Source organism: Sturnus vulgaris, chromosome Z (assembly GCF_052056855.1).
Source record: "Sturnus vulgaris isolate bStuVul1 chromosome Z, bStuVul1.hap1, whole genome shotgun sequence".
Taxonomy (NCBI): domain Eukaryota; kingdom Metazoa; phylum Chordata; class Aves; order Passeriformes; family Sturnidae; genus Sturnus; species Sturnus vulgaris.
The window spans coordinates 80,560,803-80,583,753 of record NC_142283.1 but is presented as its reverse complement, the minus strand read 5'-3'; the positions used below and the strand labels follow the sequence as shown (position 1 = coordinate 80,583,753).

Genomic DNA, 22,951 nt, shown 5'->3' with positions numbered 1-22,951 from the left:
GCAAGATATTGTTAAATAAGATATAATAGAGACTTTGGTAGCAGCAGGAAATCAGTGCCTAGAAGTCAGAGAAAAAGAGATTTTGGAATTAGAGGAAATGAGAGGAAAAAATGGAGAAAAATGGCACGTGCTGAAGTATCAGGCTAAAAAACCAGCAAGTTGAAGCAGACCAATTTAATTAACTTTAATCAACTAGAGGACCCTGGATAAGTAAAAGGTGTCTCTGCCCATAGCAGGGGGTTGGACTAGGTGATCTTGAAGATCCCTTCCAACCCAAACCATTTTGTGATTCTGTATTTATTGGAATTCAAAGGTGTTCAACAATTGACTTTCCATTATAGATTAAATCCTGACTTTGACTTACAAAGGTAAAAATATAGTGGTATACACATACAGAAACATACATCTGAAAAATATTTTTATATAAGCATTTATATAGATGAGAAAAATCATGTCACACATCTGGGGACAAATGATGCCAGCTGCAGGTGTGAAACACAAATATATTGTAGGAAAAGGTCATCTGAAAAGGGTGGGGGTCCTCCCAGGCTGAATTTCCGATGCTGAACTGTGGCAAAAAGGCAGAAGATGAAGAGGAGGCAGGGATTAGGAGGATGAAGGCAGCTTTCCTCTAGAGACAGCATGGCTGAGCCCCAGCTACAGGGCCACAGGCAGCGCCGACCGTCGCATTTCAAAGAGGCAATAGAGAAATTCCTGAGAGTACCTGGAAAACTCAAGTGATACATGTGCTTGGGAGATACCTGGAAAGAAGAGAAAATACCAGCTACAAAAGGATGTTTGATCTGGAAGAGTACAAGCAGAGTGAGAGCTAGCACTGGAAATTAAAGCCAATGAAAGATGAATTCAGGTCAGAAACACAGCACAGTTCCCCACTTTTTCTTGATAGCTCCACTTTCGATTATTCAGCATGTCACCAAACAGCATCTTCCAATAAAAGCAGATGTCTTCCTGGAGGAAAATGCTTCACTCAACCAAAAGCAACTTGAGGTCACACAACTGGATGCAACTACATGGCCAGCCCTGGGCAACTGATCAGACTAAGGAATAAAATGGTTCTTTTAGTGTTGAAAACACACACTGAACAGCATACTCCTTTTTTCCCCCCCTATTATTTTTTTCACTGCACAGCTAGATTGTTATAAAAAGCTTCCCATTCAAGCAAGAGGGAAAATGCCTAGCTAGCAGGTGGAGATTCATGGAGGCTCAGCAAGCTGAATCTCGGCACAGATTCACCACAGAGAGTTGATGAATGCACAACACAGCCAGCTTTAGAAGTAAAAAAATAAGAACATTTTTGTCTTTCTTTGTGCTTCCTCTGTTCTAGCCAGGTTACTTACATGGCATGCATTTTGGGACAGGCACTGTTTTGTGCTGTTAGCCTCTGCTTAACGTTTCTGCAGATACACTAATTCTGACTCCATTTTACAGCTGTAATATTTAGGAGTGATTAAATATCTCACCTCCACACTGCCTCCTCTACCTATTTGTAATGTGGGCATTCACAATACAGCAGGAACCAGAGGAAAATCCTAACACCAGCCTTGTTCCATACTCCCTGCACATAGCAGATGTCACTGACACAATCAACTGGCAAGTGACATCAACCATGAACCGTATTATATCTTCTTTTACAGGGGAAGCACATTATATTTTATTTTATAGAGGGCCTCTTCATCTCATTTTTCAAACTTGTCTGAAAAAATGGGATTGAACTTGACTAAGAGACTTAGTGCCTTAGAAATTTAGTATTACATTGTTTCAAATGTTCTGAAAATTGCTCTTTATAAACCTGCAGTATACCTTACTTACAGAGCAGAAAAAAAAGGTTGTCTGAGTCTTCCTGTCCCTTTATGGTATGGGAGCCTACTGCAGATGCTGAGCCTGGGCTGGTATGGGATTTCTGGCCTGGCTGAATATTTCTAATTGTTTCCAGTCAACTGTTCTAATAACAATTCTAAATTTGTCTCCTAAAAAAGATGTGCAGACCAGGCATATGGCACTGGCCAGTACTTTGGCAACACCAAATTATCAGCAGAAAAATGTCTCCAAGACAAGATTCCACCCCTGCAAACAACACGGCAGTGATGGAACATCAGCATCTTTTAGACCTGTTCTAATTTTTATCTTCCTCTATGTTTTGAGTGATAGCGTGAGGAAAGCCTGACCTATAGAATCATGGAATTGTTATGACTGGAAAAGACCTCTAAGACCACCAAGTCCAAGCATTCCCCTGGCACTACCAAGGCTACCACTGACCCATGCCCTCAAGTGCCACATCCACACGGCTTTTGAATCTCTCCAGGGATGGAGTCTCTATCCCTGCCCTGGGCAGCTGTGACCCTTTCAGTGAAGAAACAGTTCCTAACATCCAATCTACACCTGCCCTGATGCAATGTGAGGCCTTTACCTCTTATCCTGTCATTTTTTACAGGAGAAAAAACTGACTCCCACCTGGCTGCAGGGAGTGATTGTTTCTCCACCTGCAGAGAACCTGCATGGAAATGGTGATAACCATCTCAGCAACACTTGGTGAGCCACTTGGTGCCAGCACACATTTATTTGGTTTGACCAACCAACAACCAGTAAGGAATCCAGAAATACTAAGGAAGCCTGTGGAGGCGGTCACAACCAAGAGAAGCTGTTGAATGATTTCACAGTTTTATGAAACACATTGATGCTCTCTCACTCTGAACTCCTGCTGGGAAGAACAGCCCTGTCTTTCACAGGTACTGTAACCAGGTCAGCACTAAGCTAGGATCTTTCCTCCAATATCCAGAGATGCTTATATTTAGAACATTGGGGTCTAGGAGACTTGGATCCAGAGTTACTTAAATGCTGAGATCTATCAGGCAATGCAAAATTGAACAACTCTACTCCAATCCAGAACTGGATGACAGAGGAGTTGGACAGACTGATCATGATATTCTCAAGCTCTGTAAATAGTCCAGTGCTTCTTCCCATGTCCTCTATCTGAGGTGTGCCACCAAGCCAGAGCTCCTAGAGCAAGGGAGAAGTTAAAGACCTTCCTGGAGAGCACAGTATTGCAGACACAGCACTCACCCTTCTCTGTCTATGTGAGGCAATGGGTGTTTGGAGGTGTTTCGCAGCTTTCTGTGAAACTGGGTGAAATCTAGTTTTTCAGGCTGCAAGTCCCACGTTGCACCACTAGGAGAGAAAAACAGGGAAAAACAGAGAAAGGAAGTTCCACTACTAATTAAACACCACTGAGCTGAGGAGCAGAGGACACATCAGAGCCTGCAGACAAGGAAAGCTGGCATTTCTGGGAGCACCACTCCCCACCCCATGCTGCAGAACATGTGGATGTGAGCCTCCAACCTCCACACTGATGCATTTCTTTTCTTTTTTTTTTCCTTGTGTTTTAGGTATGCTAAGCTCTTGTGGCTTAATCTAAACCTCTAATTTTGATACAAAAGACACCCTGCAAGATATACTTGCTCTCTGTACCAAGAGAGTATCACAACAGGTCCATTAAATGATATTGTCTCTGGTCCTGCAGAACCTGTTTGCTCCAGAGACTCAACACCTCAGATTATGCATCAAAGTGGACAGAAAAGACATTTCACTGCTTTTCTCACACAGTGACAGCAGCTGAAGAGTTCTTCCCAGCAGCTAAGAGGCCAACACATGATGGTACCTGCAACTAATGGGAGAGTAAAATCCCAGAGGAGCCGCTCAGAGCTGACTCAAGTCTTGCCTTTGCAGCTCTGGGGTGACTACAAGTTATTGTACTGATACTGGTTTCAGGTGTTTGTACTGCAAACCCATCCAGTGGCCTCTCCAAAGCACACAGGATGCTTTAAATAGATTATGCATGGTGCTACAGGCTAAATGGGGATGGGGGGGTAGGAGGAGCAGTGATGCCAGTGCTACCAGGGTACTCTCTGGTGCCTGGGTATCAGCAGGATGGACACACTGGCGAGGGCTAAAATAAGGCACAGTCCATCTTAGGAGTCCCTCTTTCTCTTAAAGCATTTTAAAATCAGCTTACCTGAAAGAGTCAAAGGTGTTGGCAGCCCAGATGTCTGTGCCCAGCATGTCAAGGTTGCTGTCCTTGTTGCCATTCTAGAAAAGATGGAAAGGTGGTTACTTGCCAGGAGGCACATGGAGCTATCCTGACCAGGGCACGGCCTCTCCCACCAGCCATGGAGGAATCTTGGCTCTGCACAAAGGATCCTGTGTTCCTGTGAGAACCCATGCAATGCAGAGACCCCTCACCTGCTGCAAATGTGCACCGTGAAGGCAAGGAGTGACAGTTTCAGCCTTGGGGACACAGAGCTGTGCACAACAAGGAGCAGACAATGCACAAGCTCAGCTCTGACTCCAGCCCTGTCCTCCTGTCCCACGTCCACAACCATGATCCACCACGATTCAAGGGGCAGGCTGAGATTCACAAAATCACGGAATCATTTAGGTTGGAAAAGACCTCCAAGATCGAGTTCAACGCGTGCCTGATCCCCCTTTGTCACCCAGCCCAGAGCACTGAGTGCTATTTCCAGGGATGGGGACTCCACCAATGCCCTGGGCAGCCTGTTTCAATGCTCAACAATCCTTTCTGTGACAAAATTCCTTCTGATGTCCAATCTAAACCTTCCCCTGGCCCAGCCTGAGGCCGTTCCCTCTCCTCCTGTCCCTGGTCCCTGGAATAAGATCCCAAATCCCCCCCGGCTGTCCCCTCCTGTCAGGGAGTTGTGCAGAGCCACAAGGTCCCCCCTGAGCCTCCTTTTCTCCAGGCTGAGCCCCTTTCCAGCTCCCTCAGCCTCTCCTGGGGCTCCAGCCCCTTCCCAGCTCCGTTCCCTGCCCTGGACACGCTCCAGCCCCTCGGTGTCTCTCTTGTCCTGAGGGGCCCAGAGCTGTCCCCAGCACTGCAGGTGTCCCAGCAGTGCCAGCACAGGGGACAGCACTGCCCTGGGGCTGTGTCACACCCTGGCTGCCACAGCCCAGGGGCCACTGGCCTCTTGTCCACCTGGGCACCTTGGGTTCCTGTCCAGCTGCTGGCTGCACCTGGGCCTTTCCCCATGGGCATTATAAGAAACCACCAGCCAACTATGAAACATCTTGAATTTTCCTTTGCAACTGCTTTAGCACAGGAAACCCAAAGAACAAGCATCTAAAGCCAAGACCTCACATACATTATTCAAAGCCCTTCACAGTCACCAGCCTTCACATGTCCTCCCTGCACAAAGAAGGCTGCCCTCACCACCCTTTACAGGTGAAGTAAAGCAGGTTGGATTTTACCATTCAAGACCATTCAGGAATTCAGACTTGACTCTATCTAGATGGACTGAATGCATTGCATATTGGGAATCCCATATAAACTAATTTTCCCCATAACATTTCTTATTCAGATTACTCATAATCTTGTACATATTCAGATTATTTAAGTATCTCAGTACAAATGGTCCCCCCCGGCAAAACATGCTAAAGAAGGTGGATTTCATCTATTCCCCATCATATAATTTCTGTCATTTTCAAGTATTATTAATATTAACCAAGGCATTAGAAACTCATTAAAAATGTGACCATTTCTTAATGAAGTCCCAGAGCTCAATCTGCTCACAAAGTGAGCAACACTTTCCCAACTAATGTCAGGGACACATGTCCTCAGTGAACAGATGGTTTCACTTCGCAGCCATTTCCAGCATAACCAATTTAGACACCAGAAACTCCAAACACAGACACATTGCTCCCTTTCAGGTCTCTTCCAAGGGGTTTATGGATTATGATTTTAACCCCTGGAATCTGCAGGTTGACACGTTTCTGCTCAGAAACAAACTGCCAGAAATACATAATAACTCCCGTGATAAGTTACAGAAGATGAGCTTTTTATTTTAGGCAAATGTAAGCACGCTTTTCTCCCACCAAGGAGAGGAATTAAGTTTTTTTAATCCTTATATCCAAATGCAGTATAATGGAAGCAAATGTGCAGGTTATCACAGCTGTCACACAAAGAAGAGAAATCTCTCCCTGCAGACAAATCCATTGCAGGTCCAAGGCAGCAGAGGAATGCTCTCACCCAAACCTGGTCCTCCTGGAAGATGCCATCATAACCTCTTGGAGACACTCCAAGCATCAGCCAGACTCCACAAAGACGGCGCCAGGGCCCAATGATAACACACCTTGTCATTAAGTCGTGAGTCACTGTGGCCATTTCTTTTTTGGTCTTCTGTGACCTGTCTACAGAAACCAGTCTCTGTGTCAGCTCACAGGACAGGGAGCAGCCCTGCAGCCCTGTGCTGCAGGGAGCTTATTAAAATGCTCACAGCGCAGTGCCAAGACTTAACAGTAAGACTTCAAAAAGCCAATTCTCAAATCCAGGTACAAAAAAAAAGATTAAAAATTGCATGTATTTAAGAAAAGCAGTGATTTGCTGACAGTCCCCCCAGGACTGCAATTATAACCATCAGCAATTTTAACATGAAGCTCCCAGTGACCCAACCCTCAGCTTTAGATAATCTTTTTCACTGAGAAGGAGTTAGTAATGCTGAAAATTAATTAATTCACTCAGAATGATAATTGAGAGAGACGCTTTCAAGAGTAACATTAGTCCTGAGAGATGAGACATCCAGTAAAGCAGATCCTGCACACAGTGTGGTTTAAATGCACGTCCACTATCTCTGTCCTCCTGCCCCTGTGAGCACAAATGACCTCCATCCACTGCTGCCCAGCCCCTGGAGCTGCCCACACACACAGGGACGGGCCCACGTGGACTCTGGCTGTTTACCATGCATGCAGCTTCAGCAAATTCTCCACAAAGTCAGCATTTGCATGCACGCAGCAGCTTTCCAAAGCCCAGCTCAGCGTCCCACCTCTCGCCTCGTACCCATCCTCCAGAAAACAAATACGAAATCATGCTCTTTGTTGCATAACTGCAACCAGGTTAAATCATCACTGCAACACCAAGTGGCCACCTGGGTCCTTGCTATAAATTCAGGGATTATCCTGTGCCATGTATTACTTAAGCATTTTTCAGTTCTGAGCTTGAGGAGCTTCCCCCACTTTTCCTCCTTCTCAGCTGCCTACAACCCCTGGCTGCACTTTGGTAGAAAATAAAAAAAAGATGAGATAGATACTAAACTGTCTGAAAAGGCTCCAATTCGTGGCTTCCTTGTTGAAAACTGCAGGGTTTTCTATGAAAAATACAGCTAAAAATACAGACATTTTGAGGAAGACAGTATTATCCCTGTTGAAAGAGGAAAGGATATGTTGAGTCTCATTCCCACCAGAAAGGACCATCACTTTCTACATACAGCCTGGTTCTGTGAGTCCTTTCCCACCATAGCATGGCTCAGAAGGAAAAGTTATTTCCTCAAGACCTTCAGGAGGATGAAATGGATGAATGGACCAGGACTTTGACCACTGGTTCCAAACCTCAGTCTGCCATCCACTTCTGGCACAAATGGTGCTCATGCGTGCATAAAGGAGAGCAACTCCAAGAGAAGACAGGAGGACTGTTAGTTTCAGGCTGACTGAAACTAATAGAAAAGGTCCCTGGTCTGAATTCAAGGATGGACCTAAAACTTAAAAGTGAATTCTTGCAGTCTTTTGCAGGGCAGGAAAGTAAATCCCCATCTAGCCCTGCAGATAGCTCACACAGAAAGCAGCTGGACTCAAGGTCACCATTTAACACCATCTATGTGCTGTCTATTCATCTTTCAACTTCTAATGAAGACCTGCCAGCAAACAATTACAGACATCTCTTGATTTCCAAAAACTGAAATACTCCAAGACTTCAAATAGAGAAAAAAATCCCTGATTTCCTTTGCACTTAACCAGCTGGCTAGGGACTTCTTTCCCAATGCTGAGGCACTCAGCAAACCTCAGCAGGTCACACAGCATGAGTGAGTGCAGCAGGTCTTTGAAGGACACCCACACCTACGTGTGACATGCGCCACAGACACGCTGTGAGGGGGATGCCTCCAAGAAGCAGCAAGCACAGGACACAGCTTCAGCACATCACTACCAGGTGTACCTTGGTTGATTGCCTGAACTGGCTGCTTCTCCTGTGGCTGCCAGACCTGGATCCAGAGCCCTGCCTGGAGCCCGACCCCGTCCGGGATCCTGTGCTCCCACTGCTGCTGTGATCCCACTCTTCCTGAAAACAACAAACAGGTTGCTTTAGTCGAGGGCAACTCCGTCCCACACACTCCAAAACCACTGACCTGGTGGAACAGGAGAGCTCCAGCTCTCACTCGTGCCTGCACCTACAAAACCATGCCCAGCATCCTGATTGTGGGGTTTCCTCTGAGTCCTTTAACAGGTTCTATTTACACATTGCAAAAGGATGACACTGTGGGATGCTCTGATGAAGATAAGATTTGGCCCTAGTGCTCTAGTATATGCTTGGGGAAAAAGAATACTTACCTTCTCTATCTTTATGAACATTAATTATGCATATTTACCAGCCTCACATTCTTTTAAGCTGCTGAAGGGTATTTGGACAAAGTCTTTAATAACAAGCTTTAACTTTTGGTCAGCCCTGAATCAAGCAGATAGTTGGACTGGATGATGGCTGGTACCTTCCAACTGAAATATTCCATTCCATTCCACTCCATTCCACTCCATTCCATTCCATTCCATTCCATTCCATTCCATTCCATTCCATTCCATTCCATTCCATTCCATTCCATTCCATTCCATTCCATTTATGTTTTACAGAATCACAGAATATTCTGAGTTGGAAGGGACAAGGACCATTGAGTCCAACTCTTAAGTGAACAGCCCACATAGAGATCAAACCCATGACTGGTGTTTTCAGCATCATGCTCTGACCAATTGAGCTAATCTCAGGGTCCATTCCATTCCATTCCATTCCATTCCATTCCATTCCATTCCATTCCATTCCATTCCATTAATTCCCCTCCCAGGCCCAAATAAACTTCTCAGCCAGTTTTGCCACTGCTCAGCCCACTGTTGGAGTCCAGTTGTTCACATGGCTGAGGACTCTTGTAGTTCACCAGGAAACACATTACACAAATCACTATTTTTGCCTCTTAAGGAGCTGTGCCTGATGTTCTCCTTTATTCTTTCACTTGTTGTGTTGTCAGTCAAACTGCAGGTTTCTTGTTCAGCCTCAAGGCATAATGACTCATCTGAAAACCAGAATAACTCACCTGACCAGCTCTACCCAAACACCCCACAAGGTCCTTGGGGAGAAAGGTGGATATTGTCAAGGTAATTGCTCCAAAAGCTTTGTTCAGAGGCTTGGGAAAGGCTTTTGAAGTGACCTAAAACAATTAAAAACCCCAGGATATCACAAAGTGCAGAATACTCAACTTTTTCAAGTACTCTGAAAATCTGGGAAATACAAAGGGAAGCCTATGTTTTAGGACTGGTATGAGAACTGACAACTTCAAGAAGGTTTCTCACGTCTCAGACATTCTCATGGGGCTACATGAAGTCCTGAAGACACTGCCATGGGCTATGGCAAGGGCAGGGCCACCTTGGCCTTCAAAGCCAAAAGGATTCACTACTGAAACTGCTTTTGAACACAACAATCAAGTCCAGGCCACTAATTTCAGGGCACAGACCAGGCCCCAGCTCCACCACTGCCACCTGACTTGGATGAGGCAGGAAGACAACTGCACAGCAGAGCTAAACCACCTAAGGTGATGCTACCCCGTGGTCCAGCAGGAACCTTGATGCACATGAATCATGGAAGTATTCACTCAACATAAGGAATTGGAAGCAAAACGCTCCAGTGCTGGTTTCTGCATTGCTCCAGCTGGACATTCTCCAAAACCTAGTAAGTTTCAAGCAAGTTCAAATACAGAGTGGTACTGACTTCAAAAGAGGTGATTATCTGGTTTTCAAGTTGTATATAAATGAGATTGGAAAAGCTGTGGTTATTCCCATTGAGAGTTAAACTACCTTCTTCTCTTCTTATCACACCCTGACCCAAATCTTCCAATGGCTGAGAAATACCAAATGGCACAAAAGGAGCTGTTCAATTGGCATGAAGGGAAAAAAACTATGGTAGCAGGCCACTCTAGGAAGTCCCAGGGAAGAGCTGACCTTTTAGGCATCCTGAGAAGTGAGAAATGCCTCCTTTGACATGGGAAAGACGTGGATCAACTGAAAAGGTGGTTGGGAGGAATGCACCTTTACTGCTCAATGTTTGAAGGATTAACAGTATCCTACACACTGAACGTCCTGTTCACACACACATATAAAATTTCTGTGCCAAATGCTACAGTGGGACCAGGTCAGCAAATGCACCCCTTGCTTCGAAAGACACACTGGAAATAAAAACTGTTCACTTATATTCAGCAGACCAATCTTTAAGGTGTGGTTTTCTGCAGACAATCCAGGATATCACAAATTCCAGAAGTGCAGCTGGCCACAATAAAACTGTTGTGAGAAACACGAATATTGGTATCACCATGCATCAATGGCCACCAAAAAAAGCCACTGGACTCAGCACAAACCAGCTAGATCACAATCACAGGTGATTTTAATGAACCAGCTTGTCTCCTGGCTCTAACCCATGGCCTGGAGATCTCACCCTGTTCGCCTTCCTTACTTTTATCAAGCACTGACACTAATATTGAAAACCAAATCGTTTTTAAAATAAAATTGCTACACTAAAACCTGTTGAAATATCTGCTGAAGATGCAAACAGTCCAGCCGAGCATGGCCTGAACACGCTCACATTCAAACTCACCAGCACAGCCAAGCTCAGTATTTCCCCCAGATTTCTGACTAATTGCCATAGATAAAGAACTTTCTACTGGTACCTTACTGAGGGGGATTGAAATCCCCAGAATTAAAATACGACCCCCAGAAACAATTGCAGACATTTCTGGTGGCTCTGAGTCCTGTAATAAAGCAGTTTCATGCTAAAATGGATCCTCTCTGCAGACCTTGTGTTGGAGCTGGGCTGCTCACACCACACCTCATGGGTGATGCTCAGGGAGTGGCTGAGAGCATGCAAGTAATGATTGTTCCTTAAAAAACCAACCAAGCAGCAAAACCCCTTCACCAGAATCATTGCAAAGCCCATAAAAACCCATTCCCAGACTTCAGAGGAGTCCAGCAGAAAGCTATGGCTTGGCATTGGTGAGATGTGACACTGCTCTTCCTCCACCCTGCACCACCAACTGTGTATGTTCCACACACACAGCTCCTGCTAAACAAACTCACTGTGCTGCAGGAACAGAATTGACTGCCAAAGCTGATAAACACTGAAGAAACAGCTGTAATGGCATGAAGTTCCCCACTCCTTACCTTCTGCTGACCCAACTCCCCATCACCTGGCCCTGTTACTCTGTCATGCCCTCAAAAAACCAAGGCTCTCCCAATTCCCCAAACATCTTGAATTCTTCCTCACAGATCTTATTTGGGCTCCTCCACCTACCATTTGTGGTTTACACTCACCAGCAGGAGATGGGACCTCTGAGCCACAGTTTGGGACAGGGAGGGAAAACGCCTCCCCTCCAGAGGGGAGCTTCTGATTCCCAGAAGCTGCTCAAACCCATGGCAATCCTTCTGGCCAAGCTCTGCACCTTCTCAGGAACAGCAAGGCTCATGCACATTACCACTGCCAGCAGCCTTTCTTCAGAAACTAGTTGTCAAATCTAACATTTGCATTTTCATTAGCAATAATCATATGTTTCACTTACACTGCAATTTTCACCTTTGCAGCAAGCTCTTTGAGGCATGAACTAATTAATCCTGCTGCCTTTGCCAGCTCAAGAGTTAATATTTTCTGCTGCTTCAGTGCAAGTTTGAAAATCCTATTTGCAGAAAAAGAAGATAAGTTTCCCCAGTGCAGAAGCTATAAATGGAAACACAGTGATCACCTACGTGGTTGCTCTCAGTGAAGATAAGTATGGTGAAGTGGGCTGTGCTGGAAGAGATGTAGATCAACCCTGGCAGCAGCACAAGTTTTCAGTGTCCTGAGGACTCCAGATTAGTGGATTCTGGATGGAATAAATGTTCAATCATATGTAAAAATATCAATATTCAATGTCCAGCATTCATAGGTGGGCCAGAGGAAAAACAATAGGAAGCTGATAGAGTTATCAGGCCCCCAAAAACCTCTGAGATATTCTCCAGTTATAACAAGGGTCTGACATCTGCACCTAGGAGATCCCTAGTGCTCCAAATGGTTCCTCAGCTTTGACCTTACTCCTGGTCAGAAAAGAAAACAGCTATTGTGTGGAAGGCCCTTTTTGAGGTTTTTCTGCAGTGGAGATTTCCACACACCCAATTTGTGCTGCTGCCAAATCTTCTGTTATGCAGAATTTTTGCGCTGTGCTCCAAGTATCTCCCTAGACCTATTCCAGAAAAACCACTCCAATTTTAATAAGGAAAACCAAAGGCTTAGTTGTTTTAATAACTCAAAATACCCAATTAAAAATAACCCAACAACAAACCAACCATAAGATTACTGTAAATATCTTAATAAACTTTCTAGCTTCTTTCTTCTCAAAGTATTACATAAAGGTGTAAGAACATCAGAAACTGTTATAAAAACGTCATGCAGAAAATCCAACCCCTCTGACTCTGCTCCTTCCCTTCCCAGGTCTATGTCAACCTTCTCCAGCCCTCTTCAATCTGCAGAAGGGACACCAAACATCACTTTGAGCTCTCCTTCCATAAGGGAAAGGTTTTATTTACACTTCTGTCATAATACAGGACCAAAGGACCTGATGGACTTGGAAGTAGGAGGTGAAGCTTTCAAGATCTTTCTGGACTGCCTGGGAAAGGACCAAGCCTGTGTGGCTGCATTTTTTGGACAACACTTCAAGAGCCATGCTAGCCAAGGATGTGCTAGGTAGCTCGTTTACACACAAGGATGAAGAGGAGGAACACTGAGGGCTCTCAGATTGGCACTGAGAACTCCAGACATGCTGTGGAAACCCATCAGCAAGGCCCTGTCCCAGCCTCTGAGGAGATTGCTCATGTCATCCCTTCCCTGCCTAGAGCTCCAGCACTGACTGACCTATTCATCCAAACCTGGAAAGATGGAGACCTCAAGGGTAAGTCAAGTCTCACAAAAATAACAGTGTGGGAAGCTCTACAACAGGCAGACAGGCATCACCCGGTCTTCTCTACCCAGATGGAAAACGAGGGTGACAAGATGTCCTCTCATATGAGTCAGTGGTGACACCAGGCCCAGAAGACACCTTCCCCCACCCTCAGTAAGCAGCAACAGTTCTCCAAAGCAGGCAGCAAAGCAGTGAAGCATCTCCCTCCCAGACCTTCTGACACCTGAGCAGGTGTCTGCTTCACACGAGGCACTGCTGCTTCATGGCCAAGCCCACACTGAAGTCCCAGAGAAAGTTACACCTAAATATTAGCTAAAGGACTTGATTTCTTTCTCAGCAGTCCTCTCCAACCATAATTGAGCAGGGCTGCATTCACTAAATGAGGAAGTGTCACCCAGCAATTACAGGCAGAAAAGTGACTGGTTTTCTCAGAGCTGCTCTTTGATCATGGGCAGGTCACCCCACTTCGAATTTTACTTTCTTCCTCCATCAGGTAGACATACATCAACATGCACTCACTGGCAAAGCCAGTGCCTGTCTCTTGCTTCCTCCTTCCCTTTTGGAAACACAAAACAATGTCTCCAGCACCCACCTGCTCCAACAAACCCTCACCTCAGCATGGTGGACAACCTCAGCCAAATTCAGTGTACAAACTGGCCCTGGGCTATTACATAAGCAGGCCAATGAGATGGACAACTCCAAGCATGGAACTACTGGAGCAAGCCCAGAGGAGGCTATGAGGTTGATAGAAGGAGGACCCCACCTGCGAAGAGAGGCTGAGAAAGTTGGGGCTGTTCAGCCTGGAGAAGAGAAGGTTGTGTGGAGATCTCACAGCACCTTTCAGTATCTGAAGAGAGCCTAAAGGGAAGCTGGAGAGGGACTCTGCATCAAGAACTATAGTGACAGGACAGGGAGTAATAATGGAAAATCGAAATTTTCTACAAATGGAAAGAGGGGAAATTTAGACTGGATATTAGGAAGAATATTTTTTACTGTGAGGGTGGTGAGACACTGGCCCAGGTTGCCCAGGGAGGTTGTGGATGCCCCAGCCTTGGCAATGCTCATAGCACATAAGGCCCTGAACAACCTGTTCTTGTGGAAGGTGTCCCTGACTATGGCAGTTGGGTGACGTTCATTCCACCTCCTTAACATTCTATGATTTCTTAAAGTCCTTCCATGAAGGGTGCTAGGGGAGTCTCCCGATGCTCCAGACCCAGGAAGCCGCCAACCTTCCCAGAAAGAGAGTCCCACAAGGGACTGCCTTCTAGGGGTCTCTGGCAGGTGTCCTAGCCGCTGGATAAGCCTCAGCAAGGTGACCAGTGGCCACAAGTGATCAGCTCTGATCAGTGATTTCAGCTCTGTGATTCCAGCTCTGCTTGCGAGGCTGTCCCAGGAGCATCGTATGGCAAATTCCACAGAGGTTCCTTTATTATCCAGCAGCTCTGTGAAGGGAGCCGGGAATGGCAGCTCCCCCCTGAACTGGGGAAACGCTGGGGTTTTTATGGGGAAAGCAAGGGTGGTATCCAGGAGGAAAGACCAATGGGTTACAAGGGATTACCATGGGCATGGTGGGATCACTGAAGCCTTTGGGGGATAGCTCACCATGATAAGAAAAGATGTGCCAACCTAAGGAGCATCCTTCCAGGAGGGTTGAGAGAAGCTAATCACAGCCCATTCGAGGGACATCCCTCCAGGGCAAGGCTTCGGGCAGAGCCGTGGCCCGCCCACTGGCCTCCACACTTCCAGACTCATCCCTCTTGTTTTCTTTCAGATCTGGACCCAAGGATGGGCAACTAAAGTGAGACACAGGCTGTCCACCAGCACATGGAAAATTAATTCTAAATTTAGTCAAGAGATCCTGCCAATCCACTGTTGCTCCAGCCCTATCTGGTTAGCCAAGAATTTGGTACATTACATGCTGCCTGCTGATGTCACTGGACTTAAGCCAGTGGGACAATTTCACTGCTAACTCCAGTTATCTGGACCCAGTGACACGGGCCCTGTCCAAGACCATGATCCCTTCCCACCTGCTTCTGCAGCATCCACCAGGGAGGATCTCCTGGTGGTCGATCCCAGGAAGTCAAGCAGCACTGATGCCTGCAAAACAAATATTCTCAGGAATTGCAAAAGAAATCTGCACAGGGAATTTGATTTTTCCACTCTCCATTAAAGCTGAGTTCCTCTGTGCATTGAAATCTGCTGTTACCCAAGAGACAGCCTTCACACATTGCCCTACACCTCCTATTGCCTTTGCTTTGGCAACACAGCAGCTTTTCCAGCTATGACTACAGGACATAGATATGGAATGACAAGACCTTAAAGCTCAACTCATTCCACCCCCTGCCATGGGCAGGGACACCTTCCACTATCCAAGGCTGCTCCAAGCCCTGTCCAACCTGGCCTGCAACACTTCCAGGGATGGAATGAAAGAAAGTCCTGTTTACTGCAAACAACATGGATTTTTTTGCTTGGTGATGATGGGTGATAGCCAGCCACCATGGGAGAAGGGAGGGACTTGGCCAGGAAGGAAGATTTTCAGCTCACCCTCTCCCACCGCCTGGAGAAATGGCACAAACCCGCAGAGTTCTTCTGGTTTTTGTTACTGCCCTTTACATAAGGGGAGCCTGGGATGGAGCTCCTGCCAGGCCTTTCATGTACCAAGAGCTCTGCTGGCTCTCTCAATATGCACCATACCAGAATTCTTTTACTTAATGAATTGCTCTCAGAAATATATCAAAGAGCTTCCTACTCGCCACAGCCTCACAAGGGGAATGCAAATAACGTATTATATAAAAACTTCCCACTGGCTCTTTTTGGGGAAGAAAAATCCAAACATAAAAAGGTTTAAAATTATTCCATTATCTAAACCTTCCTCATTTATAGAGGCAGTAAGGTGTTCAAATAATATTTTGAGTACCTGGTCTTCGCCCCAGAGGCTCACATGTGGTAAGACCTGGCAAACTTCCTGGAGGTTTAGTGGAACATGGCCATGCCATGCAGCAAACAGAGAGATCCCAGTAGGAAACAAGAATTACAGATGAGCTGAATGTAATTGTGAGACCAGGATTTTCTCAGCACATGAGTTCACATAATGTATCTCAGGAGATTCCCCCATGAGCAGACCATCTTCTCACAGCCACCAACCTACACAACTGGAAAGACCAGGAGGTTTCAGGGGGAATTTTCTCAGTTTTTAAGTCAATGCTTTGTATGGGATGCCTATCTGCCTATCCATGGGAACTGACATCCATCTAAGTCTCACATAGCTGCTAATACATGTCTCACCAAGCAGGGCAAGAGCAGGACAAGTCTGGGGTGCTCTTTTCCAGAGACACCAAACAACATCAGAAACCAGCAATTTAGGAATATCCTGGATGGCAGGTTGCATCAAGACACCTCGTTTTTACCTTTACATTGTATTTTATTCAGAAATTTCTCTTAGCCCTGCACTTGTACAACAACCAGTAGATGCTTATACACACACACACACACAAAAATCTTCCTTTTATTTTTATTAACATTGCTGGATCATACAGCCCAGAATTTCAGAAAAGGCATCAAGTACTCAGGGATGCACAGGGGGACTTTCAGACATGGGAAAGTCATCTTCTCTCTAGGCTTCCCTATAACCTTTAGCAAGCCAATTACTTCTGAAAAAGCAAGCCTGGACTACTCTGTCTTCACAGAAAATGAATCACATGCTGAATATATTTCCAGGACTAACCTAGATTTCCATATAAATTCCCTTTCTGACGGCCAGGTTAGAACCACGTGAGGCATACCATGGTCATTGATACATAACCCATATTTTCACATTAGCTGAAGCCAGCAGAAATCTCATATCCAAGTATTTTTCAACTAAGACTGGCAACGCAGAGATCTCAGCTGGAAGCACAATAGGAAAACCAGAAATTCCATTTTCTGCCTAAACCCCTCAAATATATTAAAAACTGCAACAAAAAAACCCCATCAAAACAAAAAAAAACCCAAAACAAAACAAAACCAAGAAACCAAAACCAAATGAAACCAAACAAACTCCAAACAAAATAAAAAACCAGCCCCAAAACCCACTCCCTTCCTCCACTGGGAAATAATTAGCTGGCTTCTTCCTTAGCAGGTTTGAAAAGTGATTGATAATTTTAATTCAAGGCAAACATCTTAGTAATGTTTTGGTTTTTTTTTTTTAAATATTGAAAGATTATAGTGAAAACAGCCAGGAATGGTAATAAACTGCACTTGGTCCTCACCAGCAGCGTTTCACTCATATATCAGTGACAGTGAGAGAAATGCTTGCCTGGACAGAGGAACAATAGCTTGCAGCTCCTCTTTGGTGCCAAGGAAAATTTGTTACTCGCAGTTAAAGAAAGCCAAACATGGAGAGAGATAATTACTAGCTCTGCTGCAGGCTGGGAGAGAGCCCAAACACAGGGTATGCAGCTTGGGCACCAGCAAATGGTGTTTGTGTGTAGGAAAGGAGCTCCCTGTAGGAGGAGTTCAAATACATTTAACTCCCAGGGGGAAAAAAAATAAAAATTAAAAAGCAAACAAAAAATACCCCCAAAACCCCATGTAAACTGAAACAAAAGAACAAAAGAGTGCATAGCACCAAGCAGATGGAGGATGTCAGGAAAGTAACACCGATGCATGACTCCTGCATCCTCCTGTGGTCCCCATCAGCCACTGGCACATCAGCAGAACCCTTGGGTGAAGAGCCAGGGACCTGTTTCCCCAGGGAAAGCCCGTGATCCACCCAAGGCAGCCCGATGGAAATGGCCAGCCTCCCAGCTGAACATCCAGTAGCTGTCTGCAGTGCTGGGAGCGAGCCTGGATGAGGCTTTGCTGTTGAATATTTTGAAGCAGATCAAAGCTGTAATAAATTAAATCCACAATTCCGTCTGGCACCTTCAGGAGCTCATCTGAAGCAGTGTCTCTGTTCAGCACACACCCTCCTACAAAACCACACCCTGACTTTGTTGGGTGCAGGTGTTGGTAGAGGTGCTACCAGCATCCTGGGACCGTGGCAGGGAGGAGATGCCTGAGCCCCCATCCCTCAGCCAAGAAATTCCAGCATGGCTCCATGTGGGAGGAAGCTGTGCCCAAAATGAGAGCTGCAACATGCCCTGCTCAGACTGGCACAGCCTCTTGTACACCCTGCAAGGGGCTCCCAAGTGCCCCCTCATAGACCCCACACATGGGACTGAATCTTGAGGACATCAAGCAGAGCAAGAGCATGAAAGCCATCAACCTGAAGCCACTTCTCTGGGTGGGACATCCATCAGCCACAGCAACTGGAAATGCTGTTTCCCCTTCCCTCAGACACCTTAGTTTCACATCTCCTCAGGCGAGTGCTGCTCTCACAGAGCTGATGGTCTCATGGTGACACAGCAGCTTGTCAACCAGGTGACAATGATCAAACACAAGCCCTCACCCTACCCAACACTCTTCTATGGGAGTACTCACACCAGCAGGGACAGCCACCTCCAGCAGGGCTTGTAAACACTCCTCACTCGTGTTCACACCATGTCCAAGCACCAAAACTGACTCACACCTGTCACTGCATGACCAACACAGGCTCTCAGCACGTGCAACTTTGCTTCTTCTGCCAGCTCACCCTCTCAGCTGTTTCATGCTCTTGCCTGTAACACCATCCTTGTGCTGCAGCATACAACTGCAGACAAGCCCAGCTACTCAAAGATCCCTCATTCCAGCTACATCTCATGCTTCCAAGTCATCTCTGATGCACCTAACAGCATCCTTGCACAGGTGGCAGTAAGAAAGTCTTCTGGAATAAATGTGACACTCCTTTTTCCCCCTTAAGCTCCTGGTCAAAGCATCCATCTGCACAATCAGGATCTTGCCCACCTCCGGTGATTTGGGCAGGAACGAGCTTTTGGATGCCAAGCTCAGGGACACATCTCCCCTACCACGAGAAAGGGAAAGCTAGCAGCACCTCCCAGGCAAGGCAGTGCAAGAAATAAAAGCAAAAGTCTGGGGAGGAGGAACTAAACACAAATCCTACCTGGTTATGTTCGTGAGACGACGAGCCCTTCCCTCGGGATGGGGAACAGCTGCCATCAAGCTGCTCGCTACAATCCGCCGTCCACTGCAGAAGGGATAAAAAAAGGGATTGTGTAAAATAATAGCTGGGCTGGGCAAAACTGCTGTGTCAGTCCACAGTGCACAGAAAACACCGTCCAGCCGCGGGCATCGCTGCACACGTGTGGCACCCCCTCCTTTTTGAGGATGATCCCAAAGGCTTTGGCTTGGAAATGCTCCACCCGCTGACAGAGGGTAGAGGGAAGATGCAGGAACCACTCTAGGAAAGCATTTGATATAATGCTTTGCAATAAAATCCAGCCCAATACCTCCTTGCTGACTCTGATAGTGTTTGGAATCCCAGGTGTGTGACATATATTAGGGTGACTTGACTTTATCACTCATTTCCATGGAATTCCTCCACGTAAAGTTGGAAAATTTCTGCTTTTCCCAACTCTTGTTTCCAACTCTGTTTGATTCGGGGACAGATATGTACCCTGAGCAGCCAACACCCTGCGTTTTCATTTCAAACAAAACAGAAAATTGGCATGGAAGCTGTAGGCTTGGCCATTGCCATACATGGCCATAGGGGATCAGCAGATTCTTAGGCCAGTTTGCCCCAAGGTTGGGCAGCAAGGTGCCTCCACCAAAATAACTGAATTTGATGTCATCAGTTGCCTTTTTTTTTAGCCCCCTAAAGAAATGTAGGGCTGCATCATATTGGTGAAAAAAACAAGAAAGCAATTTTCACTAGACATTTGTCACTCCTTCAACTGACCAGCCCCACTTCTGAGGTCTTCCATGCTGGAAGCACTTGGCTGCTCCAGAGACACTCAGTGCTTGGTACCATCACCAAAGATGACGTGTCAAGAAAATGAAAGGTCATTTCCATACAAACAACCACTTCAGAGCTCCCTGACAAGAATAGATGAGGACACAAATAAAGTCTTCACTACAACTGCCCATGATCCCTGCCCTCATCAGAGAGCCTGTTCCAGCTCACAGATGGGGGGATTTCAGTCTGTTCTCATTAAAGAGCTGCCCATTACTCTCCTGCCACTTCTGCTGACCCCCTAGGATAGGCTCATGATGCCATCACTCTCGAGAGTCTTTTACCAGACATATCTCTATTTCCTTTAACAATTTTGTGTGCAATCACATGTCTGGAAAGGTCTCTCAAGGTACAAGCTTACTCCTTAGTATCTTCACAGCAAAATAAAATCGCCTTTTTGATTTTCCTCCTTTTTCCTGGAAGGAGCAAGGTTGAGGACATCCCCATCATGGGAACATCCACATTTTGGGATTCTCTGAAGTGGTGATGGATTCAGCTTCCCTGGGAGCAGTGTGGAGGATGTGCCTTTCCTTCCTTCCCCCAGCAAGGATAGCAGCAGGTCAGGGATGTGGTACCATCCAAGCAACTCACACACACATGGGTGAATGGATTTATCCACTCTCAGGCAGAGAAAACATCACAGCCATAAGGAAACAAACTGCAGAGAGATTAAGTAACTTGCCCAGCATTAAAGATTTAGTTGCTGATAGAACCTCACAGTTAAAAACAACTTCCTTGGTCTCAGCCCGGTGCCTTTCCCCTAAATCCATCTTTCTCCCTCTAGCTCTCGTTAAGAGGGAACATGCCCCCTTCCATCAGGCTGGCTTCCACCAGGATTACTCCAGTCAGCTGCAGGATATGTGCCTGTTTATTCCTTGCTTTGATAAGAACTGATCAGGAAGAGAAAATCAGAAATAAAAATTCCTGATTATTTTGTATAGGTCACCTTTGTGAGAGAAGAGATAATTCCTTCTCAGTGCATCCATTAAGGCATGGCTTGATAAATGCAAGTGACTTGGAATAAAAGCCCATCCTCACTTTTTGTCCAATATACAGCCTTAGAAATACAAAATGCTGCATTTTGATGGAGTTTCACAATAAATCCTAATTAAACTTCTGCATCAATGGTCTGGGGTACAACCTCATTTAGCTGCTTCATTTGAGGTGTCTCTAAAAGTGGCTTCATTAAAAGGTCCAATGTTCAGATCTTTCATTATTATAAATTTTTATTTTAAAATAAAACCCAGCCATCTTGAAGAGAACACTCAGAACTGAGAGCTCCTTTTTCCCAGGACAGGCCAGGAAGGAAAGCTAAAATGCCATTTCCACAATTGGAAGATGGATTTGGCTGTTGCAATAGAGGATCTTAATGCAAAAAATGTACACAGGCTGCCATGAGAATTAGAAATTTTTGTCCTTAAGATGTAGAGGGAGCCTGGGCTTATTGGCAGAGCAGTGAACAGGCTGGGAGAGGTTGTAAAACTTTTTCTATTAATTTATTTCTAATTCAATACTACTTTTGAACTTGACACATTAATAAGCATAGCCTGTATGTTTGACCTGAACCCCCCCCAAAGCATCACTTCAAACACAGACATCTTCCAGCCTTGGGTTAAAAAAATACACTTTGGATCACTTCACTAGATTTTTAAATATATTTTCTCCTACTTCTAAGGACTTTGATCCTCAAATTGTAAAAGAGCACTTCACCAAAATCTATTCTTAAAAAGGTTCCTTTGTTCGGTAATTTCTTTACATTGAGATGATACAAAACAGGTCTAGAGCTCTGGGTGAGATCCTCAGCTCCAGCAAACCTGCAGAGCTCAGACAGATCAGATCAAACACTGCCAATAGCAGATAAAGATGGGATCCTTCATATAAAGAATCATGGAAAGGGTTGGGCTGGAATGGACCTTAAATCCCACCTCATTCCACCCCCTGCCATGGGCAAGGACGCCTTCCACTGTCCCAGATTGCTCCAAGCCTGATCCGACCTGGCCTGGAACACTTTCAGTAAAGCACCTTGAGATCACAAAAACCCAAACCCAGCATCCCGAGACTGCTACCAGCAGGCTGGAGACATCAAATGCATCCCTGAACAAGCGAGCTGCCTCAAACCCAGCATTTTATCACCTCCTGCTTCACATCCAAACCCCGGGAAAAAACACTTCAGCTGAGAACACACATCCCCAACCCAGCCTACAAGCCACCAGCGTGCCCCCAGCCCCTCTCCCATCCTGCAGTGAGCCTTTTATCCACCTGTGAGACGTGGGACTGTGTCTTCTCGCTCTCGCCGTCGCCCTCGGTCTTGTCCGTGAGCAGCCCCTGGACCTGGTACTCCAGGACGTAGCTGTCGATGAAACGCTCCAGCTCCTCGATCTCCTGGGAGCGGCTGCTCCCCGCCTCCGAGGAGGCTGATGCCACTGAGGAGCTCTCCATCCCTTCAGGGGACACGCCGGGAACGCAGGGGGCCTGGGGAAGAGGGACAAAAAACACAGCGAGGGATTATTCCCCAGTAATTATAAAAAAGAGTAAAAAAAAAAATCCAGCAGAAAAAAGTCTATCAGTTAGCACAGGCAGGATGTTTTGTGCATCTGCATTTCCAATATAATTTATAATCGTCCTAGGTGGTTGCATTTAGGGCTTCCAGGCATGTAAAAAATGTTCCACTTCTGTAATACTCCTGCATTTAAGGACAAAAGATATATTTCCTGGCCTCCTCCTTAAAACCCATACTAAAGGAAAACCTTCAGACATATTCACAAGAGAAAAAAAATCTCACACTAAAATGCTTAATTTAATAAATCCAGAGCACTAGTTGTGCTGGATATGGGTGAGAAGCTGGGGGTAATGGACAAGGGTGAGAAAGAGGATAACTGCAAAGCTTCTCTAGGGCAGTGGCAGTAAATAACAATAAACTAATAGTGAGACTGTCAATGGTCCAGTGAGGAGGTGAAACAGAGATCACAACAGAATTCACTTCTAAAACCTCTTGCTGCAGAAAACTGACTCTATAGAAGATGAAGGGGATTTATAATTCTCTTCTCCTTCC

The 22,951-nt window shown here is 45.8% G+C and overlaps 1 protein-coding gene across 3 annotated transcripts in view; it reads right to left on the bottom strand.

Moving 5' to 3' along the window:
• CTIF (cap binding complex dependent translation initiation factor) overlaps positions 1-22,951 on the bottom strand; it is a 145,911-nt gene that overhangs the window by 95,973 nt on the left and 26,987 nt on the right. For 2 of the 3 annotated variants that reach the window (XM_088157315.1, XM_014894883.2), the window contains exons 2-5: positions 22,159-22,371; positions 19,051-19,134; positions 4,031-4,104; positions 3,082-3,186 (exon numbers count right to left, since the gene is read on the bottom strand). In XM_088157315.1, the coding sequence (XP_088013441.1) occupies positions 3,082-3,186; positions 4,031-4,104; positions 19,051-19,134; positions 22,159-22,338 (443 nt within the window). In that variant the 5' untranslated portion in view covers positions 22,339-22,371. Of the gene's footprint in view, positions 1-3,081; positions 3,187-4,030; positions 4,105-8,011; positions 8,135-19,050; positions 19,135-22,158; positions 22,372-22,951 lie in introns of those variants that run through there. The other variant, XM_014894885.2, reaches the window with a different exon arrangement.